The sequence below is a fragment of the Staurois parvus genome, unplaced genomic scaffold (assembly GCF_062004578.1).
Source record: "Staurois parvus isolate SC_StPar_1 unplaced genomic scaffold, SC_StPar_1.0 ptg000192l, whole genome shotgun sequence".
NCBI classification, from domain to species: domain Eukaryota; kingdom Metazoa; phylum Chordata; class Amphibia; order Anura; family Ranidae; genus Staurois; species Staurois parvus.
This window is the reverse complement of record NW_028317988.1, coordinates 5,464,978-5,490,477: the sequence shown is the minus strand read 5'-3', so window position 1 is coordinate 5,490,477 and position 25,500 is coordinate 5,464,978. Positions and strand designations below refer to the sequence as shown.

General features: G+C 40.8%; 1 protein-coding gene across 3 annotated transcripts in view; it reads left to right on the top strand.

Moving 5' to 3' along the window:
* The window catches only part of UBR2 (ubiquitin protein ligase E3 component n-recognin 2), a 131,584-nt gene that overhangs the window by 73,113 nt on the left and 32,971 nt on the right, over positions 1–25,500 (top strand). For all 3 annotated transcript variants that reach the window (XM_089677820.1, XM_089677818.1, XM_089677819.1), the window contains 8 exons: positions 1,885–1,937; positions 2,027–2,129; positions 7,065–7,113; positions 11,077–11,231; positions 16,503–16,605; positions 19,530–19,639; positions 20,237–20,317; positions 22,273–22,454. In XM_089677820.1, coding sequence (XP_089533946.1) covers positions 1,885–1,937; positions 2,027–2,129; positions 7,065–7,113; positions 11,077–11,231; positions 16,503–16,605; positions 19,530–19,639; positions 20,237–20,317; positions 22,273–22,454 — 836 coding nt within the window. The remainder of the gene's footprint in view (positions 1–1,884; positions 1,938–2,026; positions 2,130–7,064; positions 7,114–11,076; positions 11,232–16,502; positions 16,606–19,529; positions 19,640–20,236; positions 20,318–22,272; positions 22,455–25,500) is intronic.

Genomic DNA, 25,500 nt, shown 5'->3' with positions numbered 1-25,500 from the left:
AAAACAGGTGGCAATTATTGCCCTTATTTAAGCAAGGAAGGCAGCAAATGTTGTACATGCTGGTTACAGTGCATTTCTCTCTGAAATTCTGAGGAAAATGGGTCGTTCCAGACATTGTTCAGAAGAACAGCGTACCTTGATTAAAAAGTTGATTGGAGAGGGGAAAACATATAAAGAAGTGCAGAAAATGATAGGCTGCTCAGCTAAAATGATAAATGCTTTAAAATGGCAACCAAAACCTGTAAGAGGTGGAAGAAAGCGAAAAACTACCATTCGAATGGCTAGAAGAATAGCCAAAATGGCAAGGACTCAGCCAACAATCAGCCCCAGGAAGATCAAAGAAGGTCTAAAGTTACCTGTGAGTACTGTTACAATTAGAAGACGCCTATGTGAAGCCAAGCTATCTGCAAGAAGCCCCCGCAAAGTCCCACTGTTGAAAAAAAGACGTGCTGAAGAGGTTACAATTTGCCAAAGAGCACATTGACTGGCCTAAAGAGAAATGGCGCAACATTTTGTGGACTGATGAAAGTAAGATTGTTCTTTTTGGGTCTAGTGGCCGGAGACAGTTTGTCAGACGACCCCCAAACACTGAATTCAAGCCACAGTACACTGTGAAGACAGTGAAGCATGGTGGTGCAAGCATCATGATATGGGGATGTTTCTCATACTACAGTGTTGGGCCTATTTATCGCATACCAGGGATCATGGATCAGTTTGAATACATCAGAATACTTGAAGAGGCCATGCTGCCTTATGCTGAAGAGGAAATGCACTTGAAATGGGTGTTCCAACAAGACAACGACCCCAAACACACCAGTAAACGTGCAACATCTTGGTTCCAGACCAACAAGATTGACGTTATGGTGTGGCCAGCCTAATCCCCGGATCTTAATTCAATAGAAAACTTGTGGGGTGACATCAAAAATGCAGTTTCTGAGGCAAAACCAAGAAATAGAGGAGAACTGTGGAATGTAGTCCAATCATCCTGGGCTGGAATACCTCCATGCAACACAGATGTACAGCAGTTCTCAGAAACAGTGCGACTACAACCAAATATTCATTAAGTGATTCAAAGGAAAGCAAAATCTTCAAACATTTTTCAGTTTATATAGTGAATGTTTGAGTTTGTAAAGAAGAATACAAACACTGCTATTTTTTTCTTTAAGTCTAATATTCACTTTTCTTCAATTTTTTATGAGGAACAACACAAATTTGATATATTTTTCTTCATGTTTTGATTTGGAATAGAATGTGTAGTGTTCCCAATGCATTTGTGTGTATGGAAATAAAAGCCAATAGAAGGATTTTGAGCTTTATTCACTTTTTTCAACACACTGCTATTATTTTGAACACAACTGTATGTATATATATATATATATATATATATATATATATATATATATATATATATATATGTGTGTGTATGTGTATATATATATATACATACACACACACACCTGTTTAACTTTCATTTCTATTTTAAAATCAGTGAGTTGTTTTACAAGGTATTAATTTAGGATAATTTAGAATTAAGTGTTAGGGGGTAAGAGCAAACAAATGCTGCTATTTTCACTGGTTCCCATCACAGGTAGCCTTGTGCTGAAAACTCATTGGTAAACAATACAATAACTCAAAATATCTGCTTACTGAAAATACAGTATAGTGTCCTTTTAATGAAGATCTGTACAGATTGTTCATGTGTTCCCCTGGAGACAGCATCCTAATTGTCCCTTTCTCATATCTTCCAATTCCCTGTCTGCAATTGCACACAGCACACTCTTTTATGTATTAATTGTTGAAGTACTCTGCAGGTACTGTGTGACTGACATGATTTAAGATATGCCTTTATATCGAGTTAATGACTTTCTTTCTTTGAACTGACAGGAGAACAAGGAGACGGGGATGGAGCAAGTGATTGAAACGATAGCGTCCTTTAAGTAAGTTGAGTGAAGTTAGACCTTTTGTGTCATTTTATTCCAGATTTTTAGATTATATTTGCAAATGTCTTTGTTGCTTTTCTGTATAGAAAGCCAGGCTTAACAGGAAGAGGCCTGTACGAGCTGAAGCCTGAGTGTACCAAGGAGTTTAACCTGTTCTATTACCATTACTCCAGAGCCGAACAGTCTAAGGTAAATGCTGTGAAAATACGTTGTTCTCATTTATCGTTGTGGTGTACTAATAGTACTTTATATTCCAATATGTTTATTAAAGGGCATAAGGTAACAAGTATGACATTTGAACATAGGTCAATAATACAAGTGGTTGTCATAAAGAAAAAACATGAGATTATTAGAAAAGTGACAAGGACATGTACACCTTTGCCTGATGAACCAAACAGAACATAAGAATATTCCCAGGCAGAAGGATGTATACAAATCAAAAGAGGGCAGTCCTCGCTAGAAACAAATTACATGAACCCAGTCCACAATGGACCAGAAACAGAACAAACCCAATCAGTAGAGGGAACGTCAATAGCATAATAAACTTGTAGTATCAATGACACAATGGTGAAGCATGGGGAAAGGGAGGGTAGGGAAGGGTGATAGGTAGGTGTTGTGGGGAGAGAGCAAATAAAATAACTCAATTGTTCTTATGCCTGAGAATATGGTCAGGGTCAGAGCCACAGGAGCCCTGAAGTCATTCTAAAACAGTCAATAATATCCAGCAGGAAAAGAAAAAGGAGGTCAGGAAAGAAGAAAGACGAGAGTGTCAGCCCAGGACTCATTACAGGACCGATATGTATTGGATCCATGTATCCCATGTTTTATCAAATTTATGGATAGCATTGTAAAGGATACAAGCGGGTCTGTCATTGATCATAATCCAGTTACATTTACTCTTGACATAGTCAAGGGGGACCATCGACTGCTTCCAATATTTGGCAATCATAATTCTGGCCGCCAAAAACATATATGTGATTTTTTTCGTTGACTTGGGAACTGCATCAGGGAATTTTTGGAAAAGGGATGTTTCGGGGGATCTTCGGATATTTACTCCTGTCAAAAAAAAAAAAAAAAGAAGGTTGAAAGCTTCCCTGTTCCCCCCTGCTCACATGCAAAGGTGAACGCATGTGGTGGTATGCATACATAAATGGAAGTTGCACAACACGTGAGGTCTCCGTGAACATCCAAGTGAGAGCAATAATTCTAGTACCAGATATCCTATGTAACTCTAAACTGGTAACCTGTACAGGCTGGTAAAGATACAGAGAATTTTAAATACTGTATTTTGTCACCATTCCACAAGTGTGCGCAGTTTTAAAGCATGACATGTTTGGTATCTATATACTCAGTATATACGTATTTTATCAAAAATTGTGTTTTATCAAAAACGCGTGCGTGCGCGTATTTCTAAGTAAATTTCTAGCAAAAAATACTTATTTTTGTAAAAAAAAAAAAAAAAAAGTGTCAGAAAAGGCTGGGTCTTTAAGTGGTTAAAACTCTCAAAACTTACTTTCTGAAAAGATGGTAGCTGCAGTTTATTTTTATATAACCTGATCATTTCGCAACTCTTTATTAAATCTATATTTTTGGTAGGGAAAAAATAAAGCTAAAGTTAATTTTAGTTCACACAAAATAGTATCATTGCCATTTATTATAGAAAAAAAGTATGAGATAGTATTGCGTAAATAGATCAACTATGTCTATGGGGCAGCACAGTGGCTAAATGGTTAGCACTTCCGCCTGGCAGTACTAGGGTCATTGGTTTGAATCCCAGCCACGGCACCACCTGCCTGGAGTTTGCATGTTCTCCCTGTGCCTGCGTGGGTTTCCTCCGGGTACTCCGGTTTCCTCCCACACTCCAAAGACATACTGGTAGGTGAATTGGATCCTGTCTAAATTGGCCCTTGTATATGAATGTGAGTTAGGGACCTTAGATTGTATGCCCCTTGAGGGTTAGGGACTGATGTGAATGTACTATATATATGTAAAGTGCTGCGTAAATTGACGACGATATATAAGTACCTGAAATAAAATAAATAATATGTCAGGCCTCATACCTCATACTGTGTGCATCCGTAAAATGGCAAAACATTATGGTACTCAAAGTTATAAGTAGGCAACGTTTTAAATACTTTTGCAGCTCAAACAGTTCAGCATAAGAAAGGGAACTAGAATTATATCTCTTACTCTGATGTGCACATACTTGCCCATGCCCTTTGCACCCATTAGAATTCATATGTGTTTGGAGCATTGGGGATGCTGTTTAATTAAAAATAAATATTTTTAACAATTTTTAAGGGTTTTTTTTTTGGGGGGGGGGGTTGTTAACGTTATTGCTATAACAAGGGGGCTAATAAGCACTGTGTGATAGCATTGGGTAGGTGACAGGTGCTCTTTATGGTGACATCAAAAGTTTCTAATGTCTCTCCTTTCCTCTGCTCCAGCTGAGTACAGACTGTGTTCAGTCCACTGTCTATTCAGATTGTCTGGATTTTAACTGCTCTGAACCTGGAAGTACTTAGAGCTGAGTGCTTCCAGGTCCACACTCTGCTTAGGATTACAGGGAATGGACATGCCTTGGTGTCCATCTGCTCGGCATACTGACAGCGTTTTGCTGTAGTTCTAGGAAGCGCCTTGCAAGTCTCCTAAAAGTGATTAGGTGGCCCTCAGCATGCTGATAAAAAATAGTCAAGCTCACTGCTGCAGTAGCATTGGTAAGTTTAACTCACTCAAAGCCATGACATGTAGGATATATGGAAGGTCCTGAACTGGTTAACGTATACCTTTAGCATATGACAAGAAAATCATTTAGCAGAGGTCTCCTTTATGGAAAGCTGAGTGTCAAAGCAATCAGTAGATCTAGAGATATAGACTGATGAAGTCCTGGAATAGATCAAATCTGCTCCACCCACTCCCCACCCACTAAGCATGTCATGTTTAGTATCTATTTACTCAGCGTAACATCGTCCTTTATATTTTATCAAACAATTGGGCAATATATTGTGTTTTTGTGCATTAAGATTCTAAAAAGTGTATTTAGCCCAAAAGATTTGCATTTGAAAAATCGCTGCGCAAATACTGTGTGACGTAAAACATTTCAACACCCACCATTTTATTCTCTAGGGCCTCTGCTTTAAAAAAATATAATGTTTGGGGGTTCAAAGGTATTTTTTAGTAAAAAAACATTTTTTTTTCATGTGAACAAAAAGTGTCAGAAAAAGCTTGGTCTTCAAGAGTGGGTGATGTGTGGTATAAGCTTCTAATGTTGGCCCTTAAATGCCAGGATAGTAGAAGCAACCTCTCCAAATGAACCCTTTTTGAAAAGCAGACACTCCACGGTATTTGCTAAGAGGCATGGTGAGTGTTTTGCAGATCTCATTTGTTGCCACGTTTTTGGAAAACGAAGAAAGAAAGCAAAAAATGTATTTTTTCTTTTTTTCTTTTTCAAAACCCTGTGACAAAAATATCTGTAAAATACTCACCATGCCTCTTATCAAATTCCTTGGGGTGCCTACTTTCCAAAAAGGGGTCATTTCGGAGCGTGTTTGTACTATCCTGGCATTTTATAGCCTCTGAGACTGATTGGTAGTGGGGAAGTGATATGAGGAAATATGCCCTTTGAAAGCCTGAAGGTGGTCATTGGATTTTGGGGGCTTGTATGTTGCTAGGTTGCCAAAAAGTCTCTCACATGTGATATCCCCATACTTAGAAGAAGTAGGAGAATGTGTTTTGGGGTGTTATTCCACAGATACCCATGGCATGCATGAGCAATATATCATTAAGTGACTACTTTGTGTAAAAAAAAAAAAAAAAAATTGATTAAAAAAAATTGTCATATTCAAAAAATTTGTGGCAAAAAATAAAATGTTCCATGGACTCAACATGCCTCTCTGCAAAATCCCTGGGGTGTCTACTTTTGGGGGGGGGGGCGGGTTTGTACTGCCCTGGCATTTTAACACCTCAAGAAATGTGATTGGCAGTCCCGAAAGTAAAAGCTACATAAATTCCAGTATAGATACCATAGTTTGTAGACACAATACCTTTCACACAAACCATGTATTGAGTTTTTTTTAAAAAAGACATTAGCAGAATATATTTTTGCCTACATTTATGACTAACTTTGAGTTTATTGGATATTTTTTATAACCAAGAGTGAAAAATTTCGGGGTTTTTTTTTTTTTTCTTTTTTTAAATTTTCAGTCTTTTTTTGTTTATAGCACAAAAAATAAAAAGAGGTGGTCATATACCACCAAAAGAAAGCTCTATTTGTGTGAATAAAGGACATAAATTTTATTTGGGTACAGCATTGCATGACCGCACAATTACCAGTTGAAATAGCGCAGTGCTGAACAGCAAAAAATGGCCTGGTCAGGAAGGGGGATAAATCTTCTGGAGGGCAAGTGGTTAAAGTGTCCAAAAAAAATGTAATCATTATAAACACTTGAATAGCCACATGCCGTGATGGAGATGAGAAAAAACTTCAGAGATAGCCAAGATGACAACATCCACTCCCATGCAAGGCTTACCGGGAAGCTTGTGATCCCCTATTAAGAGCAGTCCGTAAGCGCTCATAACAGTAATAAGGCTGACATGGAAAAACGGACCATCTTCATAGAAAAACCCAAACTTGTCAAATGGTAAGGCACAACCAGTTCTATAATGGAGACTGGCTCCCCAGAATATCCAGCTCATATCAACGGTATCAGAACGTGCAGTAGGATACATGTAATGCAAAAATGCACCACATAGTGTAAAACCGCAAGCTTAGGAAATTTAAAATGCACTTACATCATTTACCAGCAAACAAGCATGTCTATTAAAACTCCAAAGAAACTCCTTCTAGAACCAAAGATGGCCAACGGCCGGTTGAGCAATGCGTGGTGGCTTGTGCGGATCCCTAGTAGCAACACATTCAAGCGTTTCTTTGCCTGAATGTGTCCTTCAAAGTGATTGTGACAGCCTATATTTCTAGATGTGTTTTGTGGTTTTATTGATAACTGTGCACAAACATCTGCTTGTCAGATACTCCATTTGTGTTACTTCGTTATGTAAGAGGCCAAATAGATCCATTAAATGCAAATACATGTAAGCTCACTCTAGGAATTGCCTTCTATTTTGCAGGCTGAAGAAGCCCAGCGTAAACTGAAGAGACTGAATGAGGAAGATACAGGTACAGGGATTTCTGCTATTCCCTCTGCTGGGCATTCAAATGCAATATAATTAAGTAGGCTGGAGATTAAGGGCCAATCAAAAATGAGCTTCATAAATTTTCACAGATATTTCTTTATAAAAATCTGTTTTGGTTTATGTTTTTAGATTTGCATGTTTTTGTTTTGATAACTGTTATCTCTTTGTATTCCATAAAATGGGTCAATCAGCTAAGTGTCACTGTGGAGGCAAAGTTTCTATGACCTGAAGCAATAACCACACATTAACATATTGGGTAGCACTTTTTGAATAAAAGGTGATACATGTATACATTGAAGTGTTACTAAACCCACAACAGTAAAATCAGTCTGTATATGCAGAAAAGCATGCTAGCTGTACTCACTGTGGAACCTAAGGGGTTAAGCCTCTGCATTGTGTGAAAAAGGCCATTTGATTCTGACTTCTCTGTTCCTCCTCTTATTCAAATGTCCACGTCTTATCTCCTGATAGGACAGACTCAACCTTAGCCATTCTGCACATGCTCAGTTTAGTGTGTATTGCTAGAGAGGTTTTTTTTTTTTCTTTTTCTTGGGAGAGTGCATGTGATCAGCACAGGGCCAATCAACACTGTCCAGATAGAGGTTAGGGGTTTTGCATCCTCCTAGAGCAGAAAGAAAACTCCTACAAGCTTTAACCGGTACTCAGCTGAACACTGATAGAAGTTACAAGACTGCTGGTGAAAAAAGGTATTTAGCAGTTTTTATTAACTAAAATAATTGCACTTCCATGTTCTGTGTGCTTTGGGGGACCAGATATAGTGAATGCATGCAGGGTCCTGGGTTTAGTAACACTTTAAACTGCTAATACAATAAAAATTTTAATCTTAAATGTTCGTATGTAGAACTCCATCAATACATATCCCAAAAAAACTGATGTCTGTCTCAGTATCTGCTCTTTCATTAAGTGTAATACACCCTCAACCAAGTGACCACCACAGGAGTGAAACTTGCTACAAAAATTGAGCGCCCTAAAACACTTTGTGGTTCCTCACTTTAATGAGCACTGTTTCCCGGGTTTTTTACTGGATGGGTATGGATATCTGAAAACACATTCAGTCTTCTTTATATAATTAGATACCATATCAAAGTGTTCACATCTACCAGAGAAAGGGTATGATCAGGAAGGGATACTATTGGAATCTCCAATAGTAAAGTACTGTTCATTTAGTTAAAATAATGAAACCCAGCAATACAACTCACATGTATCTAATTCAAACAGCTCTATAATTGGTGTATTTTCAAACTCCCCTCTATTACCTTTCTCTTGGATCCTGCAAACTACTTGCACAGGTCCAATAGTGGATATGACTTGTGTACCATGATGTTATTCTCCTGTCTTGCATGTTTCTTCATTGTGGACTTCTTCAGGAGATTTAGTGATAGATAATGGTTATTTGTATTTGTCACTTTAGGTAAGTTCCCTTTTGAAATGATTGGGTTTGATTTTGTCCTCAGTACTTAAAGGCTACTTGTGATTTAAGTTCGTGTTAACATGTTATTAAAGCCTTAAATGAGAAAAGCCTTAAGTGCTGCAGGGCTCAACACTTACAGGTTTGCTGTTTGTTTGTTTTTTTGCAAAGCTTTTAGTTGCTTTGCATTTCATGTGTGAAAGCGGACTCTCCACCTGTTCTTGGTTTAGGGTAGCTCCTTCTCCTTGCAGGGTTCCATGAAGCCACCCTTGCCCACGTTTTCCCTTCTGCAGCTGTCCTGTGGATACCAGAAAGTCTATGGCGACAATCCACTCCCCTGTTCCTTCCAGCTTGACTGACAGCAGCTTTAGTCTGCAGTGTCTAAATGACTAGCACCCTGTGACAAGTTAAGTGCGCATGCTTCCCTACCCAAAAGTTTGGGGAAGTGGCGCAGAGCACTATGGCGCTAGCACCAGTAATCAGCTTTAAAAGTAAGTGTTGGGCAAAAATCTTAAGTAAAGATCGAGCTGCAGAATGTTTCCTTTCTCTGACAGGGTATTATTATTATTATTATACAGTATTTATAAAGCGCCAATAGTTGGCTCAGCGCTGTACATTACAAAGGGGGACAGTACATGCGACAGAACAACAACAATACAAAACATGAGGGGATTGAGGGCCCTGCTCTTTCGAGCTTACAATCTAGGAGAGAGTAATGGGGGGAAAAAAAGTTAGCATTTAATACTACTTTAGGCATTCTGAACTTTTTTCTTTCTAGAAAAAAAGATGAAATAGTGGAATTTGGGTGTTATCAGAAACCGTGCAGGGGTGTGGAAATTTTATAAAAAAAAACTACTTGTCCAAGGGACTAAATTGGGGTCCCAATCTATTTGTGCCTCATGACAATCTACTAGTCCTAAAAAAAAAATTATTTGAACCCAAACCGATTTTAAAGCTGAGGTGCTTTTTGGAATGTCTGGGCTTTTAAAACGAAAGGGGCTTTATGGTGACTTAAACTTTTAATGTTTTTATAACATAGCACTGTTTACCGACTATTCACCTCCCTGCCTGTCTGCAGCACCACACCCGAGAACTAGCAGGAACGGGAGATACCTTGCAATGTAATGAGCACTGATTGGGTGCTCGTCCGGAAAGGGGAGTGAGCAGCAATCGCAGCAAAACCGTACCATGTTTTAGGTGCCATTGAAAATAATGGCACCTGAACCTGCATTTTTCAATCACAAGCAGAATTGCAGTGGTTCTGTCACGATCCCTAAACGACCAGGTGTAAATGATACTACCCTGCTGCACACATAGCGATTCTGGATGTGTTTTCAAACTCAGATACACAGGCTAGATAATATGTGTTCTTATTGCGGTGGTTCACACAGATGCGATCCACACGCATTGTGTTTTTAGTGCCATTACAAATAAGGGTCCTGTGCGATTTTGCAGCTGTGCAATCCAGACTCGCAAGTGATAGTGTAGAGTGGCATGCGGAGACAAGTGTTCACATTGGATTACTATTGACAGGAGTTTTTGCGGTGAAGTCAATGGGAAGCACTTGATGTCAAGGCATAATCACATCCCATTGCCTTCAAGGCGTAATCGCGTCCCATTGCCTTCAAGGCGTAATCGCGTCCCATTGCCTTCAAGGCGTAATCGCGTCCCATTGCCTTCAAGGCGTAATCGCGTCCCATTGCCTTTCAAGGCGTAATCGCGTCCCATTGCCTTTCAAGGCGTAATCGCGTCCCATTGCCTTTCAAGGCGTAATCGCGTCCCATTGCCTTTCAAGGCGTAATCGCGTCCCATTGCCTTTCAAGGCGTAATCGCGTCCCATTGCCTTTCAAGGCGTAATCGCGTCCCATTGCCTTTCAAGGCGTAATCGCGTCCCATTGCCTTTCAAGGCGTAATCGCGTCCCATTGCCTTTCAAGGCGTAATCGCGTCCCATTGCCTTTCAAGGCGTAATCGCGTCCCATTGCCTTTCAAGGCGTAATCGCGTCCCATTGCCTTTCAAGGCGTAATCGCGTCCCATTGCCTTTCAAGGCGTAATCGCGTCCCATTGCCTTTCAAGGCGTAATCGCGTCCCATTGCCTTTCAAGGCGTAATCGCTCCCCATTGCCTTTCAAGGCGTAATCGCGTCCCATTGCCTTTCAAGGCGTAATCGCGTCCCATTGCCTTCAAGGCGTAATCGCGCCCCATTGCTTCAAGGCGCAATCGCGTCCCATTGCCTTCAAGGCAAAATCGCGTCCCATTGCCTTCAAGGCAAAATTGTTTTCAAGGCATAATTGTGTCCCATTGACTTCAATGAGGCTGCTTGCTTGCAGCAGAGCTTATGTGTAAAAGAAAAAACCAAAAAAAAACCAAAGAACCTGCCTGGTGCCTGGAACTGCATACGCCGGGCATACATATCCTTACAGTCAGATATTCTTTCACTTTGATATATGAGGAAATCTGTAGAGTATTTGCAGTGAAGGTAAAAATGGAAGAGTTCACAAAATTCTTTTCTGTTGCAGCTTTGCCACCTCCTGTGCTTCCTCCTTTTTGTCCTCTTTTTGCCAGCCTCATTAACATTCTCCAATCCGATGTTATGCTCTCTATTATGGGAACTGTTCTTCAGTGGGCTGTAGAACCCAATGGATATTCCTGGTCTGAGGCCATGCTGCAGAGGGTAAGCTCCCAATTTCAGTTGTGTTTGAGTGCTATGCTCTGTATTAGAGTGAATATATTCTCAACATTAAAGGGTGGTAGAGTGAAGCAGCCAATAATGAGACTGTATGGTATTTTGCTACTTTATTATGTTCTGTGCTGAAAATTTTAAAATGTTAATTTTTAAATAATTACTTTTTACTTGGGTAAATATAACACATGACCATATATGTTTCATGCACACGTGGACCTATTTATTTCAGTGCTGTACAGAGTGTGTCATTTTGATTCTTTGCTGTTCAGCTGTATTGAGGACACACGCAGTGCTGACTAGTTTGGAGGCGACATACTGCTTTGAACTAAGTATCAGTCACACACAGACAGCCAAAAAAATTAGCATCCACTGCTGGACAGAAAGCTCTGCAAACACTGTGTCATGGAAGCAACCTTTGTTAAATGTATAGTTTTAAAATTAATATTTGATACAGTGTTTTAAAAAAAGGGACAGTGTATTAACCTGTAAGTATTGAAAAAAAATGTTTAAAGTGTCACTAAAGGCAAAACCTTTTTTTTTTTTTTTTCATTTTTGGATAGAGTAAGGGAAGGTTATAGTCAATTTTTTTTTTTTCCATTTGCGTCCAATTGGGAAGATTCCCCTTTACTTCCTGTCCCACAGCCAAAACAGGAAGTGAGAAAATCCCTCCAAAGTGAGGGAATTCCTGGTGTGTCACCAGAACTAATGGCCCCATTGGAAGATTTCCCCTCTGTTCCTGTTATGGTGTTAAACCAGAATTTGGGATTTTCTTTTGCTTTTACTTTCAATGATAACAGTAAACTTGACAAATAGAGCAAATGACTCTATTTCAGACAGCAATAAAACATGACAGAGGTTCTAATCCCCCTCCACTCCAAAACAAAAAAAAAGTTTAACTTTTAGTGATACGTTAAAGAAAGCTAATTAAAAGCCATTTTTTTAAGCATACATCACAGAACACAGAGGAGTTCATATTCATGGGTTATGTTGCCAACTTCAGGTCAATAGACACCAGCAAGGAAAGGCAGGAATCTCCGCCCAGGCATAACCCCCTCCCAGCTTAGCTAAGGCTCTGTTTTTAGCTAGTGCCCAAAGGTGATGGATGCGTTTCCCTCTAAAGATCTCTCTTGTGGACTTTGTTCCTTTTATGTCTGGCTTGTTCCTTAATTCCCTTATGGGTTAGATGTGAACTTTATCTGGATTGGTCGCTACAATCAACAAGCTAAGAGGGACTGTACCCGGACCGTGCATCCAGAAGTGAGAACAACCTGTAATGTATGCCAGTAGATGCTAGATCCTGTGGGAAGCAATCTCCAATGTACAGCATATCGCATGGTCTCGCTGGCCGAGTGCTTCATCAGTCAAGGATAGTGATCCCCCTGTAGGGGAGTCGAGTTCCTGAAAGACCTGCAGGGCACACCTGCCTTGAGGGTTAAAGATTGGACTTTCAGACCCTGTATCTGGAGTGTTGAATGCCTCTGTGTTTTCGATGGACCAAGTGGCAGTTTCCCCTTGATGGTGCTCAGGACTTTCTGGACAGTTTATTATTCTGGCAAAACAGCAGCAGTGGCAGAGTTCATAAGGAGCTGTCCAGGTGCCCCATGTGTGCTCAAGGATGTCATTGCACGCGTCTACTATTTTACTCAGATCCCGGGCACAGTAACGCCTGTATTGTTCTTTCTTGGCCTGCATGGCGTGGGGATATCAGCTCTCGCTTCTCGAAGAGTCAGCGCATTCTGTCTTCAGCCCTACACTGCAGCAATGCCACTGTCTTCAGGCACAGCAGCTATTGGGACACTTTTCAACTATTGGGGTGACTGCCAAACTGGTGTTCTGGTTTCGGCCGACACTCCTCTCAGTTGGGTGGCCAATTCCCTCTGGGTTCAGATCCTAGTGACTGTCAAACTATCCTAGATTCTTTCAAGTGTACCCTCACAATAGGTGATGTATATTGATTGGGCTCCCTCAGAGAAGGTTTTTTTAGCCACTGAAGCATTTTGCTCATCAGTACCCCGTTGAGGAGCACATACTTCATTCCAGAGAATCTGATGCAGAAGGTCCTGCCATTTGGAAGCTCTTAGAAGACATTCTGAGAGCATTGAGTTTCTAAGTGGATGCCTTTTGAAGACTCTATAAGGCAGGTTTTTATGGGTGGGCATGATGTCAACATGAGAAAGCTCTACTGGCTCAAATGTTGGTTGTTGGAACTTCTCTGTAAGAAGCAAATTGATAGGCTGCCCTTTGAGGGTCAACGCTTGTTTGGACCATCCTTGGATGCCTTGGAAAGTCCCTTTATGCAGGCCTGCAAGAAGGTGCTGCGGAAGTTTCTAGAAGTCTTCTCTGCACTCACCTATGGTCAGTTTCACTCCAGAGGACTTCAGCTTAATATTCTTGGATCTACTGAAATGTCCAACTCCCAAGGCCAGGTTAGCTCTGAAATGGTGGATTTTCACACAGATGTTCGACACTGGGAAATCCTTCCTTGGTGTTTTGGAAAATGTTTTGGAAATGAGGTCAAGGAGTGGAAGTTAACAGTCAACATCCTGGAACTTCAGGTGAATTAGCTAGGTCTCCTACACTGGTCTGTCTGCTCTCTTAATCTTCCTGTCAAGGTTAAGTAGGACAATCCCATGGTGGTTAAACACATCAACCATCAGGGAGGAAAAGAAGTTGCGCTGCTCAAAAAAATCTTCTGGGCAGAGCTTCATGTCAAAGACTTCACCACAGTGCATATTCCTGGTATGGGAAATTGGCAAGTGGACTTTCTCTCTTTCGCAGAGATTTGTCTTTGGTGGGGGACACTGGATGTGGAAACCTTTGTGTCCCAGTTTCTTGCTTAAAGCCTTTGTATAGGGTGCCTCACAGATTGTTCCACTTGTGCACCCCCATCTCCATAGGACCTTAATTTGGTTTTCTCTGCCTTTTAGTCTTATTCTTTGGAATCTCTCCGAGACATTACCTTTTCACTCCTTGTGCTCAAGGTTGTCTTCTTGGTGGACTATACCTCGACTCTCAGGATTTGTTAGATGGTTGCGTGTTGCTGCAAGGAACCCTTCCTGGTTCTTCACCAGGATAAGGTGGTGTTTGGGCCTTGGTCCTTTTTCGTACCTAAGATGATTTCCACCTGAATCAGGATAGTGTGTTGCTGTCCTTTTGTCCTAATTCTTGGCATCCCAAGAGGTATCAAAGACAAGGTTCCTCCTTATCCGGTTAAGGCCCATTCCACCAGTAGTGTCCATGCTTTCTGGGCTATTCAGAATCAAGTTTCTGTTCTTCAAGTTTGTAAGGCTGCTACCTGGTCTTCTCTTCATGTTTTCTAAGTTCTACCAAGTAGATGTTCATGCATCTGCAAATGCCAGCTTTGGGCAAAAGGTCTTGCAGGCAGCTTGGTAGTGACACTCTTGTTTCTGGGTTTTGGGCATGTTGATTTCATTGTTGTGTCCTGTGAATTCCATTTAAGAAAATAGGATTTTTGGTTTACCTGTAAAATACTTTTCTTGGAGTACATAACAGGACACAGAGATCCCTTCCCCCTTACTTGTGTTCCTCATCACTTGCTACAAAACTGAGACCTAGTTCAGCTGGAAGGTGTTAAATCCTTTTCTTGGAGTACATAGGACACAAAGATCCCTTCCCCCTTACTTGCATTCCTCATTGCTTGCTACAAAACTAAGGACTAGCTGAACTGGGAAGGGTTATGCCTGGGTGGGGATTTCCTGCATTTTTTGGATGGTGACTATTCACATGAATGTGGCTGCATAACCCAAGTAGTCATAAATTTGTGCTCAATCTGATTTTATTGAAAGTTTTATCAGGATTACATAAGGTCCATAGAAGGATTCAAAATACATAGTTATATACTGGAGCTGAAGAATTGGGAGTGGAGGTGAACCTGGACCCAATACAAAGCATGAGTTTCGTTCTGTCCCATGTGAAAAAAAACTAATAGAAAACATTTGCACTGCCCCGGACAGAGCACAGCATAATTGCTGAAGTCGGAGGTAAGCTGGAAACATTGGGGGAATTCGATCAACAGGCATCCATTCCTACTTCCCACCATGCATGGTTGTGTTTGGGAAGAGGGAAAACAAAAAACAAATTTTTTAAAAGGAGGGGGGAGGGAAGGGGTGGAATAGGAGTGATGTAGAAAAGGAAGGGGAACAGCAATGAAGGGAAAAGAGAAGGAATGAAAAGGTTAAAAGGAAATGCACAGAGAGGGCACCCTGTAAAAGCAGGATGCAAGGCCTACTGTTGCCCTGAAAGAAAAGTTTGTAGTTCAGAGGATTCTCTATACACCTTCCAAGAGAGCCATAATTGTTAGTCATGAATGTGAACTCCTTTCTGTTTCATAATGCACAGGAAAAGTATTTTACAGGTAAACCTAAAATCCTAATTTTGTTTTCCTGTTAAAGACATTTCTCATCTTATGATTCAGACATTGTATTATACGTCATGTTTGTGAGATGCAATGATGAAGAATAGTCACTAGTAAGGTCTATAGGGTTGAAAAATGGTTGCATTATGCAACTTCGCTTCTCAAGCAAATATTCCTCCAATGTTTAAGGCCAGCTTCACATTTTGGGTTCATGCACATGGGGAGTTCAGCTCATACATTGTAAAAGCCAAATATTAAATTGAGGGTGCCAATAATTTTGTCTAGTCCATTTTTGTGTGGAATGTGTCATATTTGGCTTTTTGTTCCTCCACTTTGTTGTGTCTTTCCAATACAAACAAAAGAAATAGACATGAGAATGCCTAAACATTTTTAATTGCAACAATTTTCTGGGTGAAGTGGTGCATTATCTGACAGATGCACTGGTGCCAATATTTTTATTCATGACTGTACAAAGTTGTCTTGAAAAGCAGAGAACTGGCTGCTTCAGTTTAAAAAAAAAAAATCCCTCAATGTATTTTTATTGCAGTAATGTCCATGGCAATATTATTTCACCAGTGACACCAATTTGCCACGTTGGCTTCCATACATCCACAGCAATCCACTGCATACCTATATCATGTAGGTAATAAACACAGAAACACTGAAACTTTAAAGGAGAGATATAAACCAAACTATCTCAAAGCAAAGTTTACATAGGGTTTTGACCCTGAAAAAGGAGATTAAACGCTGCAAGTTTTTGGACACTTATATATTACACCAATGCAATTTTATCAGTGCACCCTTCATAAAATGCTAGATTAGAAGTGTGTCCTTAATGGCCAGTGATTTGCACTCTACATTTTTCTCATTCTGCCATTGTGAAGGTTCTGCATCTGATCGGAATGGCGTTGCAGGAGGAGAACCAGCATCTACAGAATGTCAGTGAGGACAACATTGTCACCTTTACTTTCTCAGAGAAGATCTCAAGTAAGTTGTGAGAGACCAAAAATTAATACTATTCATAACTATTTCATAGGTGTTCTTATTTAATCCTTTATTAACCCTTAAGCTGGCCATACAGGGTAAAATTTTAGCTGTGGGTGGATCTGTCAGTATCATCCATCTCATCAAACATCAACTGAAGAATCAAGGGGGGTAGGTGGTAAATTGTTGGCCGAACAATGATTTCATCGGATTAGGTTTTTGTTACTGTTTGGGTATGCAGCTCTAATTAGATCTTTCTTCCCCCTCCTTCAGATTTTCCCTGCTAGGGAAGCTATCTGAGATTCCACCTATCTTCTGTACCAGGCTGTTGCTGAACCTACAGTAGTTCTAATATTTAAAAAGGAATGTGGTCCTTTAGCTTCACCCAGTTTTTCTCTAAGTCAAAGGCAAATCCATCAATTGTCGCAAATCTTGGAACCTAGAACTTCCAAGCCTACCCAGAGGCCCTCCTCATGATGAAGGGTTGCCCTCACTCTCCAGAATTGGGAGATGTCTGCTGAAATTTGTGCGGATCAGAAATGTTCTGGACCTCTGGGTCCAATCTGCCAGAGTCTACAAAATAGAATTTCTATACCTCACCCCTCCTTGATTCCTATGCTCCAGTTTGCTAGCTTCACCTCCGACATGCATCTCCAGGCACAAGGAATGGTAATCCCATTTCCTGCAGAGGAGAAGTTCAAAGGTTTTTACCCAAAACTATTTACGGTCACAAAGCTGAATGGAGGCATTTGCCCCATTTCGAAACGCAAATCACTAAACAGATTTCAAAGTGTTCCCATATTTTCTATGGAGTTTGCAAGATCTTTCAGTCCCATCAGGAGAGTTTGTCATCTGTGGACATCCAAGATGCCTCCTATTTTCACATTCCCATCTTTCCTGCACACCAACACTTTCTGCGCTGTGTAGTGGAAGACCAACACTTTCAATGTGTCACCCTGCCATTAAGGCTCTCTTCTGCACCAAGAATCATCACAAAAGTGCTTTCTCTGTTCCCAGCTCTGCTCAGAATTAAGGACATTTAGGTCACAGGATACCTGGATGACCTATTACTGAAATATTTCCTAGATGTCATCTAACATCCAAAAGATGATCCAGTACCTTCAGACTTTTCAGATGGCTTATCAGCTTCAAGAAGTCTGCCCCCAAGTTTTCCAGTCACCTGATGTACTTTGGGCTGATCCTGGAAAGCTTGCGAGCAGACGTCCAATGTCGCCTGATCTCAGGAGAGTGGTCCCTATACCCTGAGATCTGATTCAACAAAAAGCTGGATAGACCAGCATATCTGGTTGTTGGTACTCTGAAGGTGCATGGTTGGTGTCCAACCTTTATACAGAGAGTTGTTCATGTTAATCCCCCCGCTCAGAACTTCTGTGTCTCCGTTGAATCTGAATCTGGTGTTTTCGGTTCTTAAAAAACCTCCCTTTTGATCAGATTCATTTGGTGGCTCTCATGGGTAACATGGCCATTTTGATCAGGCGTGTCTCAGAGTTAATGACTCTTTCTAGCAAGGAGCCTTTTAGGGTATACCCAACAGCAACATTTTCTTTCAGAAAAACCGAGTCTGTTTTTGTTCTTTCTGAAGGTTCCAAGACTGCTGCTTCCTCTTCTACCATTGTTAGATGGCTTAGGCTGCTCATTTATAGGGCTTAAACCTTGAAGGAATAGGTCCACCCCCGTTGCACCAGATCTGTAGTCGTTTCCTGGGCTTTTAGCAGCGGTTTTGCCAGTTTGCAGTGCTGCCACCTGGTCTTCGGTTCTTACTTTTATAAAGTTTCACCGGATGGATGTTCAGACCTCTGCTGATGAAAGCTTCAGATTCAAGCTGTCATCTGAGTGTGAAACTGATACTAAAGTCTTTTTTTTTCCTTTAAAAATAACAAACATGTCATACTTGCCTGTTCTGTGTAGTAGTTTTGCACAGAGCAGCCCCAGTTCTCCTCTTCTTGGGTCCCCTGCCGGCGCTCCATGCCCCTCACTCCTGTTGGGTGTCCCCATAGCAAACAGCTTGTCATGGGGCACCTGAGCATGCACACTCCCAAACCGCTGCTCTGCATGTCCATTCACACACAGAGCTACTGCTCGGCCGCACCCCCTCCCATTCCTGATTGGCTCACTGGCTGCAATTGGCAGCAGTGGCTCCAATGGCTCCTGGTGCTGCCTCATCCAATCAGGAGTGAGAGTCTCGGAAAACTGAGGCTCCCGTGGACAACGCTGGATCAAGAGGGGGCTCTGGTAAGAGCTAGGGGGCTCTGGTAAGAGCTGGGGGGCTGCTACACACAAAGGTTTTAAAAAATCCTTGAAATTTTAGAGCTACTGTAAAGGTCTGTTGACCTTTCCTTTTGTGTGCTTGTTTGCTGCTCTTTGCTAAGTTGTTGTCCATCCCTCAGTATACTGTTTAGGACTATGACTTCCTGTGCTGTATGAAAAAAATAATAGGAATTTCAGCTTACAAGTAAATTCCATATCTTGACGTACAGGACACAGGTTACTCCTTTCTGTCCTCTGTTTCTCCTTATTGCTAGCTACAACACTAGAATCCCATGAAGTGGGTGGGGTTACATGAGGGGGTTGAGGGGGGGTGTTCTCATCAGTGTCTAATCACCTGAAGGTAGTGGCATATAACCCAAAATCTATGACTTCCTGTACTGTACTCCAAGATATGGAAATTATCGGTAAGTCAAAATTCTCTTTTTTGCCTGTAATTCTATTTTATACTACTTTAGACTGATTATTTTCCCTATTAGTTGGCTTCTGATCAAAGTGAATATGGTAGGGAAATCGTAAGCTTCTCTGGATGGGGGTGCATGTCAGAGTTGTTTTGTTCCCTGCTAAGCATTTCATAATACTGTATATAATATATATAATTAGAATACAGGATGATTTTTATATTCATTTCATGCTTTCAGGACCTGGTGAAGGCTCAAACACATCCCCCAGCATACTGGCTTTATTGGAGACGCTACAGAACGCGGCCCACCTGGAGGTTCATAAGGACATGATCCGCTGGATACTGAAGGTGTTTTTTTTTGTTAAATAGATCTTTAAAGCAGAACCGCAGGCACATAATCAAATACACTGTTGTACCTGTCAAAGTATTAACAATTCTGCACAGCCAGTGCTAACATTTTAACAGCCCTGTTGGACAGTACAGACAGATGGGTCACCTGACATTTCTGTGCTGTAGTTAAAGCTGTACAGCTACCCCCCTTCACAGCCTCTGATTGAAAAGTGGAGGAGCAGCAGCATGCCAAGGAGATCTGCTCTTTCCCTATTCCTCTTGTAATCATGCTCCTTTCAGCACTTGTTCATGCTGAACACCTGATTGGCTCCTAGTACTGCAACTCCTTGTCCTAGTCTACTCTCCAGAGAATTACACTTCTAATGTAAAATCAATTTAAGGTACAATCTTTGTACAATCCCCTTTAGATTTGCCATAAATATGTAACTCGAGTTCTAATCTATCAAATTAATTTGGATCCAATCTGGCAGGCTCGTGCACTACATATATGTTGGCAGATCTTAAGGAGATTTTACAATCGGATTATAATGTGTGGTGAACTTAAGCCTTTCTTCATGTGAAAAGGCTTATGTCTAAAACATATCTGTATTGCAGATGTTCAGCACTATTAAGAAGATCAGGGAGAGCTCATCGGCCACACCTGTGTTGGAGACAGCAGGAAGTGGATTAGAGGAGGTAAGTGTGTACAATGAATGAGTCCATCAGAAATGTATTTGATTACTTTTGTGGCATCTGTGTTGGGAAATGTAATACCGGCCTGAGGAAGGCGTGCACATACTCCGAAAATGAGCCATATTTGGAGATCTGGTCCCAAGTGACGCCATCGTACCGAGCCTCCCTGCGCCTCTCTACAACCCCCCGAGCCCTGGAATCCACTGGAGCGGTGGGGACACACAGGAGTACCGCACAGGATCATCAGCATAACCGGACTTCTCACATATCGACATGCCTGTTTTCAGCGTACACTTTTGAGTATATGTTTATTATTAAATCAGCCTGCTTTTATAACAGTCTACACTTAGAGTGGCGCCACTGTTTCTCTTCTCTCCTATCTGTGACTAGAGTATCTTCAAGCTTTGACAGCAGGCTGCCTCCACCTCCACACTCACCAATCTTCAAGCCCTCCACTTAGGACAGTGCTGGATTATACATCTGCTAACCTTTTACTTATGCATCCATCCATGGTCCATCCCTAATCCCCATCCCTATTTGGGTTTATGTTCTAGCACTCCCAACCTCCCTCTATACACACACATTCAAGCCAGCTAAAATGCATGGTGCCATGCATTTTGGTGCGGGGCCATCCTTAAAACCATGGCAGCACCTTTTTTTGTCCATTTCGCTCACATAGGTCTGCCAATAGAAATGAATTGGCTTCCCTAAAACACACTGCACCTCCTGCTGTCAACAAACCCTGCAGAATAGGTAGATGTTTTCTAACGTGCATGCTCATCATTATGGGGCTCAGTATACAGATTTATTTAGTTCTTCACCTACTGTCAATGTGCAGTTCTCCAAAAGTAGCACTCAGAATCTGACCGTTACTTATTAGCTACAGTGGATAAAACAAAAGGCATTTGGAAAACCCTATGAAGCCTATTATTGGAGGGTACAAAAAACTATTTTAAGCCCTCCTGTGGTCACTCTACAGATCCTCATCTTTGTGTTCATACCCATGACTGCTACTTAATTTCACATTCATTCCATTCGCCAAGTACCTCTAAGTAGGAAAAAGTGAGGCTAGGTTCATACTTTGTGTGCAACGAAACACATGCTCATTTCCATTGGTTCCCATGTGTCGAGTGTAGGGCGGCCCATGCATTTTATTGGGCTGCCCTACACATGGGAAAAGCACAAAAGAGGTCTCTTGACGAAAATGCACGTATTTTGTGTATTAACAAATTAATGGCACTGCCTGACGTCTGCTAAAAGGCAGCTTGTTTCTGAGAGTCCACAATTTTCCTGTGATCATTTTGGCATTGTTTCTCTTTTCTGTGAATTTTAATAAAATTTTTTTTTAAAACTTTCAGCTTATCTTCAGACATTTTCAGTGCAGTTCCCGGTTCTCAGAAACTCACTACAGTTCATTTAACTTGATTTCCTATTGATCTAGTTCACATCTGTGCATTTTGAGCCAGTGTGGATTTTTGAAAAGGTAAAGGACTTCTTTTCCCGCAGCAGATTGCATTTTGCGTATAATAGACTTCAGTAGAACCGCACCAATAACGCATGCAAAATGCATGTACATGTGTTTTTGATGTGTTTCCTGCCTGACAAATGGCTCCTCCTCCTAGCAACATTAAACACATTTTAAAAAAAAAACAAAATGCATACAAAATGCATTAAAAACTTGTCAAAAACATGTGAAAAAAATGCAAAACACATCGGGAAAATGCATCAGCCACAACCTGCATAAGTGTGAACCTTGAGTTTGGTGAAAACTTACAAAATACTATTTAAAAACTTTATAGCATTGAAGGCTTGTCCTGTCTAGCAGTTTGTAAGAACGGAAGATTCTTTTAAGTTGATACGTTACATTTGACATTTGTTAGATTATAATATTTTCTAGGCAGTTCAGTTTTCTGTATTTACTGCATGCAGCACAAAATATGCTACGTTGTGCTTTGCAGAGCACGCGTGATAAAGACAAAGCAGAGCGGAAAAGGAAGGCAGAGATTGCCCGCCTCCGGAAAGAGAAGATCATGGCACAGATGTCCGAGATGCAGAGGCACTTCATTGATGAGAACAGGGAGCTTTTCCAGCAGTCGTTAGATGAACTCAGCGTTTCTGCATCCACATCCCACGATCACAGGTAAGATCAGCACCTGTTAGATGCTCATAATCTGTGAATGAGGAGAGGACTTGGGTTATTCACTGTATACACAGCCTTCTGTTTTGTATTACTGAACCAGGTTCAGGTATATCATTATACAGAAAGAGAAAACAAAAAAGTGTCAGACACTTAATTTAAAACTAGTATGGACTGTGTACAGTGGGAAGGGCGATGCACCAATTAGATCATGCAATACGACTTCCCTCACACTCATCCTTTTTAGGAAAAGGATCTGCCTGATTTATTCATAGTTTACAAACCGTGACCCCATTTCTAGGGAAACGTATATCATGTTAGCCTAGTGACTGAGAGCATTAAAGTGTTTATAAAGGTAAAATGTTTTTTACCTTTCTGCATAATATTCCGTAAGGTAAATTTTCTGCATGTGGCTCTCTCCTTAGCCCCCCTCTAAATACATATCTGAGCCTGAGCTCGATCCAGGCTCTCTCTCCTCATTGGCTCGGCTCCCGCTGCTGTCAATCACAGCCAATGACAAGAGGGTGGGGCAGAGCTTTGCTCTTTGTGTCTTATGGACACACAGAGCAGGGTTGGGAGTGAGAACACACAAGTGCTCTTCTTTGCAAGCTGCTTGTTATGGGGGCACTTGGCAGGGGGAGGAGCCAGGAGTACGGGCAGGGGACCCGAGAAGCTGAGGATCGGGGTGGGTCTGTGCAAAACCATTGCACAGAGTAGGTACGTATGGCATGTTTGTTATTTTAATTAAAAAGAAAAAAACAAAGCTTTACAATCACTTTAAATACACTGGGAACAAACTTACCTAAGTGTCCCCTCTTTCTCTTTTAGTGCAAGAATGTTAATATACCAGACTTGGCTAAAGCCCAACAAAGATGTCTCAAGTAAATGCACTCTGTCAGATAACTAGTATTTTCCTTTCTTATGGGTTTTTTTTTAATGTCTTGGGACACACTGACTTTGCTTTAGCTTTCCTAATCTGCATACATTGTTCTGGATCAAAGACTTGAAGCAAGCGAGTTAGCTAGCCAGCAAACTAGAATTCTCAAAAAGAACTCAGAAATGGCACCTCCCGTATATCTGTCATAGCTTCAAAAAAAACAATCCCCTTTTTTTTTTTTAGGACTATAATTTAGCAAGCAATGAAACTGTTGAAATATCAAGTAATAAAAAGTAATCAATTTCTTTTTCTAATCGGAACCTGGTTTGTGGCCATGGGATGGTTAATAGTTGTGTAAGTACTTCACAAATGCTGTGATGATTTCTTCTTTTTTTTTTTTTTTTTTTTTTTTTTTTACGCTATCTCAACATTTGTGTAGTCCTTATACAATTATTACCCGTCCCATGGCCATAAACCAGGTTCCGATTAGAAAAAGAAATTGATTACTTTTTATTACTTGGTATTTCAACAGTTTCACTGCTTGCTAAACTATAGTCCTAAAAAGAGGACTGTTGCACTGCTTTTTTTTCTTTTTTTTTTTTTTTCTTTTTTTTAAGTACAAATGTATATATACTTGGTTCAAACGTTTGTGTACGTATATAAAAAAATTTTTTGCAAACTTTTAATACTTAAAGAATTCCCAGAGCACCAAAGGTTAGCTAAGAATAAAGGATGAGTGACTGGGTTGAGTCATTCAGTTCAGCATCTGCAGTGCATTCATAAAGTATTCAGACCCTCTGCACTTTTTTAAATTTTGTTATGTTGTAGCCTGATACTATAGTTGTTTCTTTTTTTTCTCATTAATCTACACTCAGTACTCTAGAATTGCAAAGTGAAAACAGAATTTTAGAAATTTCTGTGAATTTATCAAAAAGAAAAAACTGAAATATTATATGTACTTAAAGTGGTAGTAAACTTGTTAACCTTTTGTATCACTCAACTCTTCCTCCTAGATTGTAAGCTCTAACGAACCGGGCCCTCTGTTTCCTCTTGTACCAAATTGTATTGTAACTGTAATGTCTACCTTCATTTTGTAAAGCGCAGCGCAAACTGTTGGCACTATATATATCCGCTCTAATTATAATAATAGGGGGGAAAAAAACGTTTCCTGCTACAAGGTAATATAATGTTCTAGTATGCATTGCACTCTAGCATTTTATGGAAGACTTGCATTAGAACGAACGTCCTCCAGCAATGCTCTGTCACCACAGCAGAATGCTTCCATCTTCACCCAGTCTTCCGTCCGGGTTTGCAGGCTGCAGCTGCTTAAATGGCCGAGCTGCTGACGTCAATCTTAATGCATACAGGAGTTTCAGCCAAAGCACACAGCTCTGAAGGAACGGCATGGGTATTCTGTTCCTTGAGAGCGCCGATATTGTCACATTTAGGGAGATAATCATTTTACCTAAAGGGAAGCTTTATTATAAGCTTATCTGTAGGAAAATATACAAAGTGACTTTACTGCCACTTTAACCACTTGCCTACTGGGCACTTATACCCCCTGTCGCACTTTGAATGACAATTGCGTTGTCATGAAACACTGTACCCATGTGAAACTTTTTTCTATTTTTTTACACAAATAGAGCTTTCTTTTGGTGGTATTTAATCGCCACTGGGGGGGTTTATTTTTTGCACTATATTAAAAAGAGCAAAGAATTTGAAAAAAAAAATTTTCTTTGTTTCTATTGTAAAATTTTGCAAGCAGGTAATTTTTCTCCTTCACTGATGTGTTTTGATGAGGCTGCACGGATAGGCAGCACTGATGAGGTGGCACTGGTGGGCATTGATAAGGCACTGATGCTGCACTAATATGCAGAAATGATGGGCACTGATGGACAGCACTGATGGGCACTGACTGTCAGCACTGATGGGGTGGCACTGCTGACCAGCACTGCAGGGCACTTATCATCCGTGCCGATCTGTTCTGTGACAGCTGCCGGTTATCGGCAGTACTTTCCTCACACTGTGACAGCATGAGGAAAGTGCTGCCAATAACCAGCAACTGTATTTACTCAGTGATCTGCTGTGTCATTGTACACAGCTGATCACGTGGTAAAAGGCCGCTGTGATTGGCCTTTCACCTCATCGTGTGATTAACTGTGTCTGTAGGAC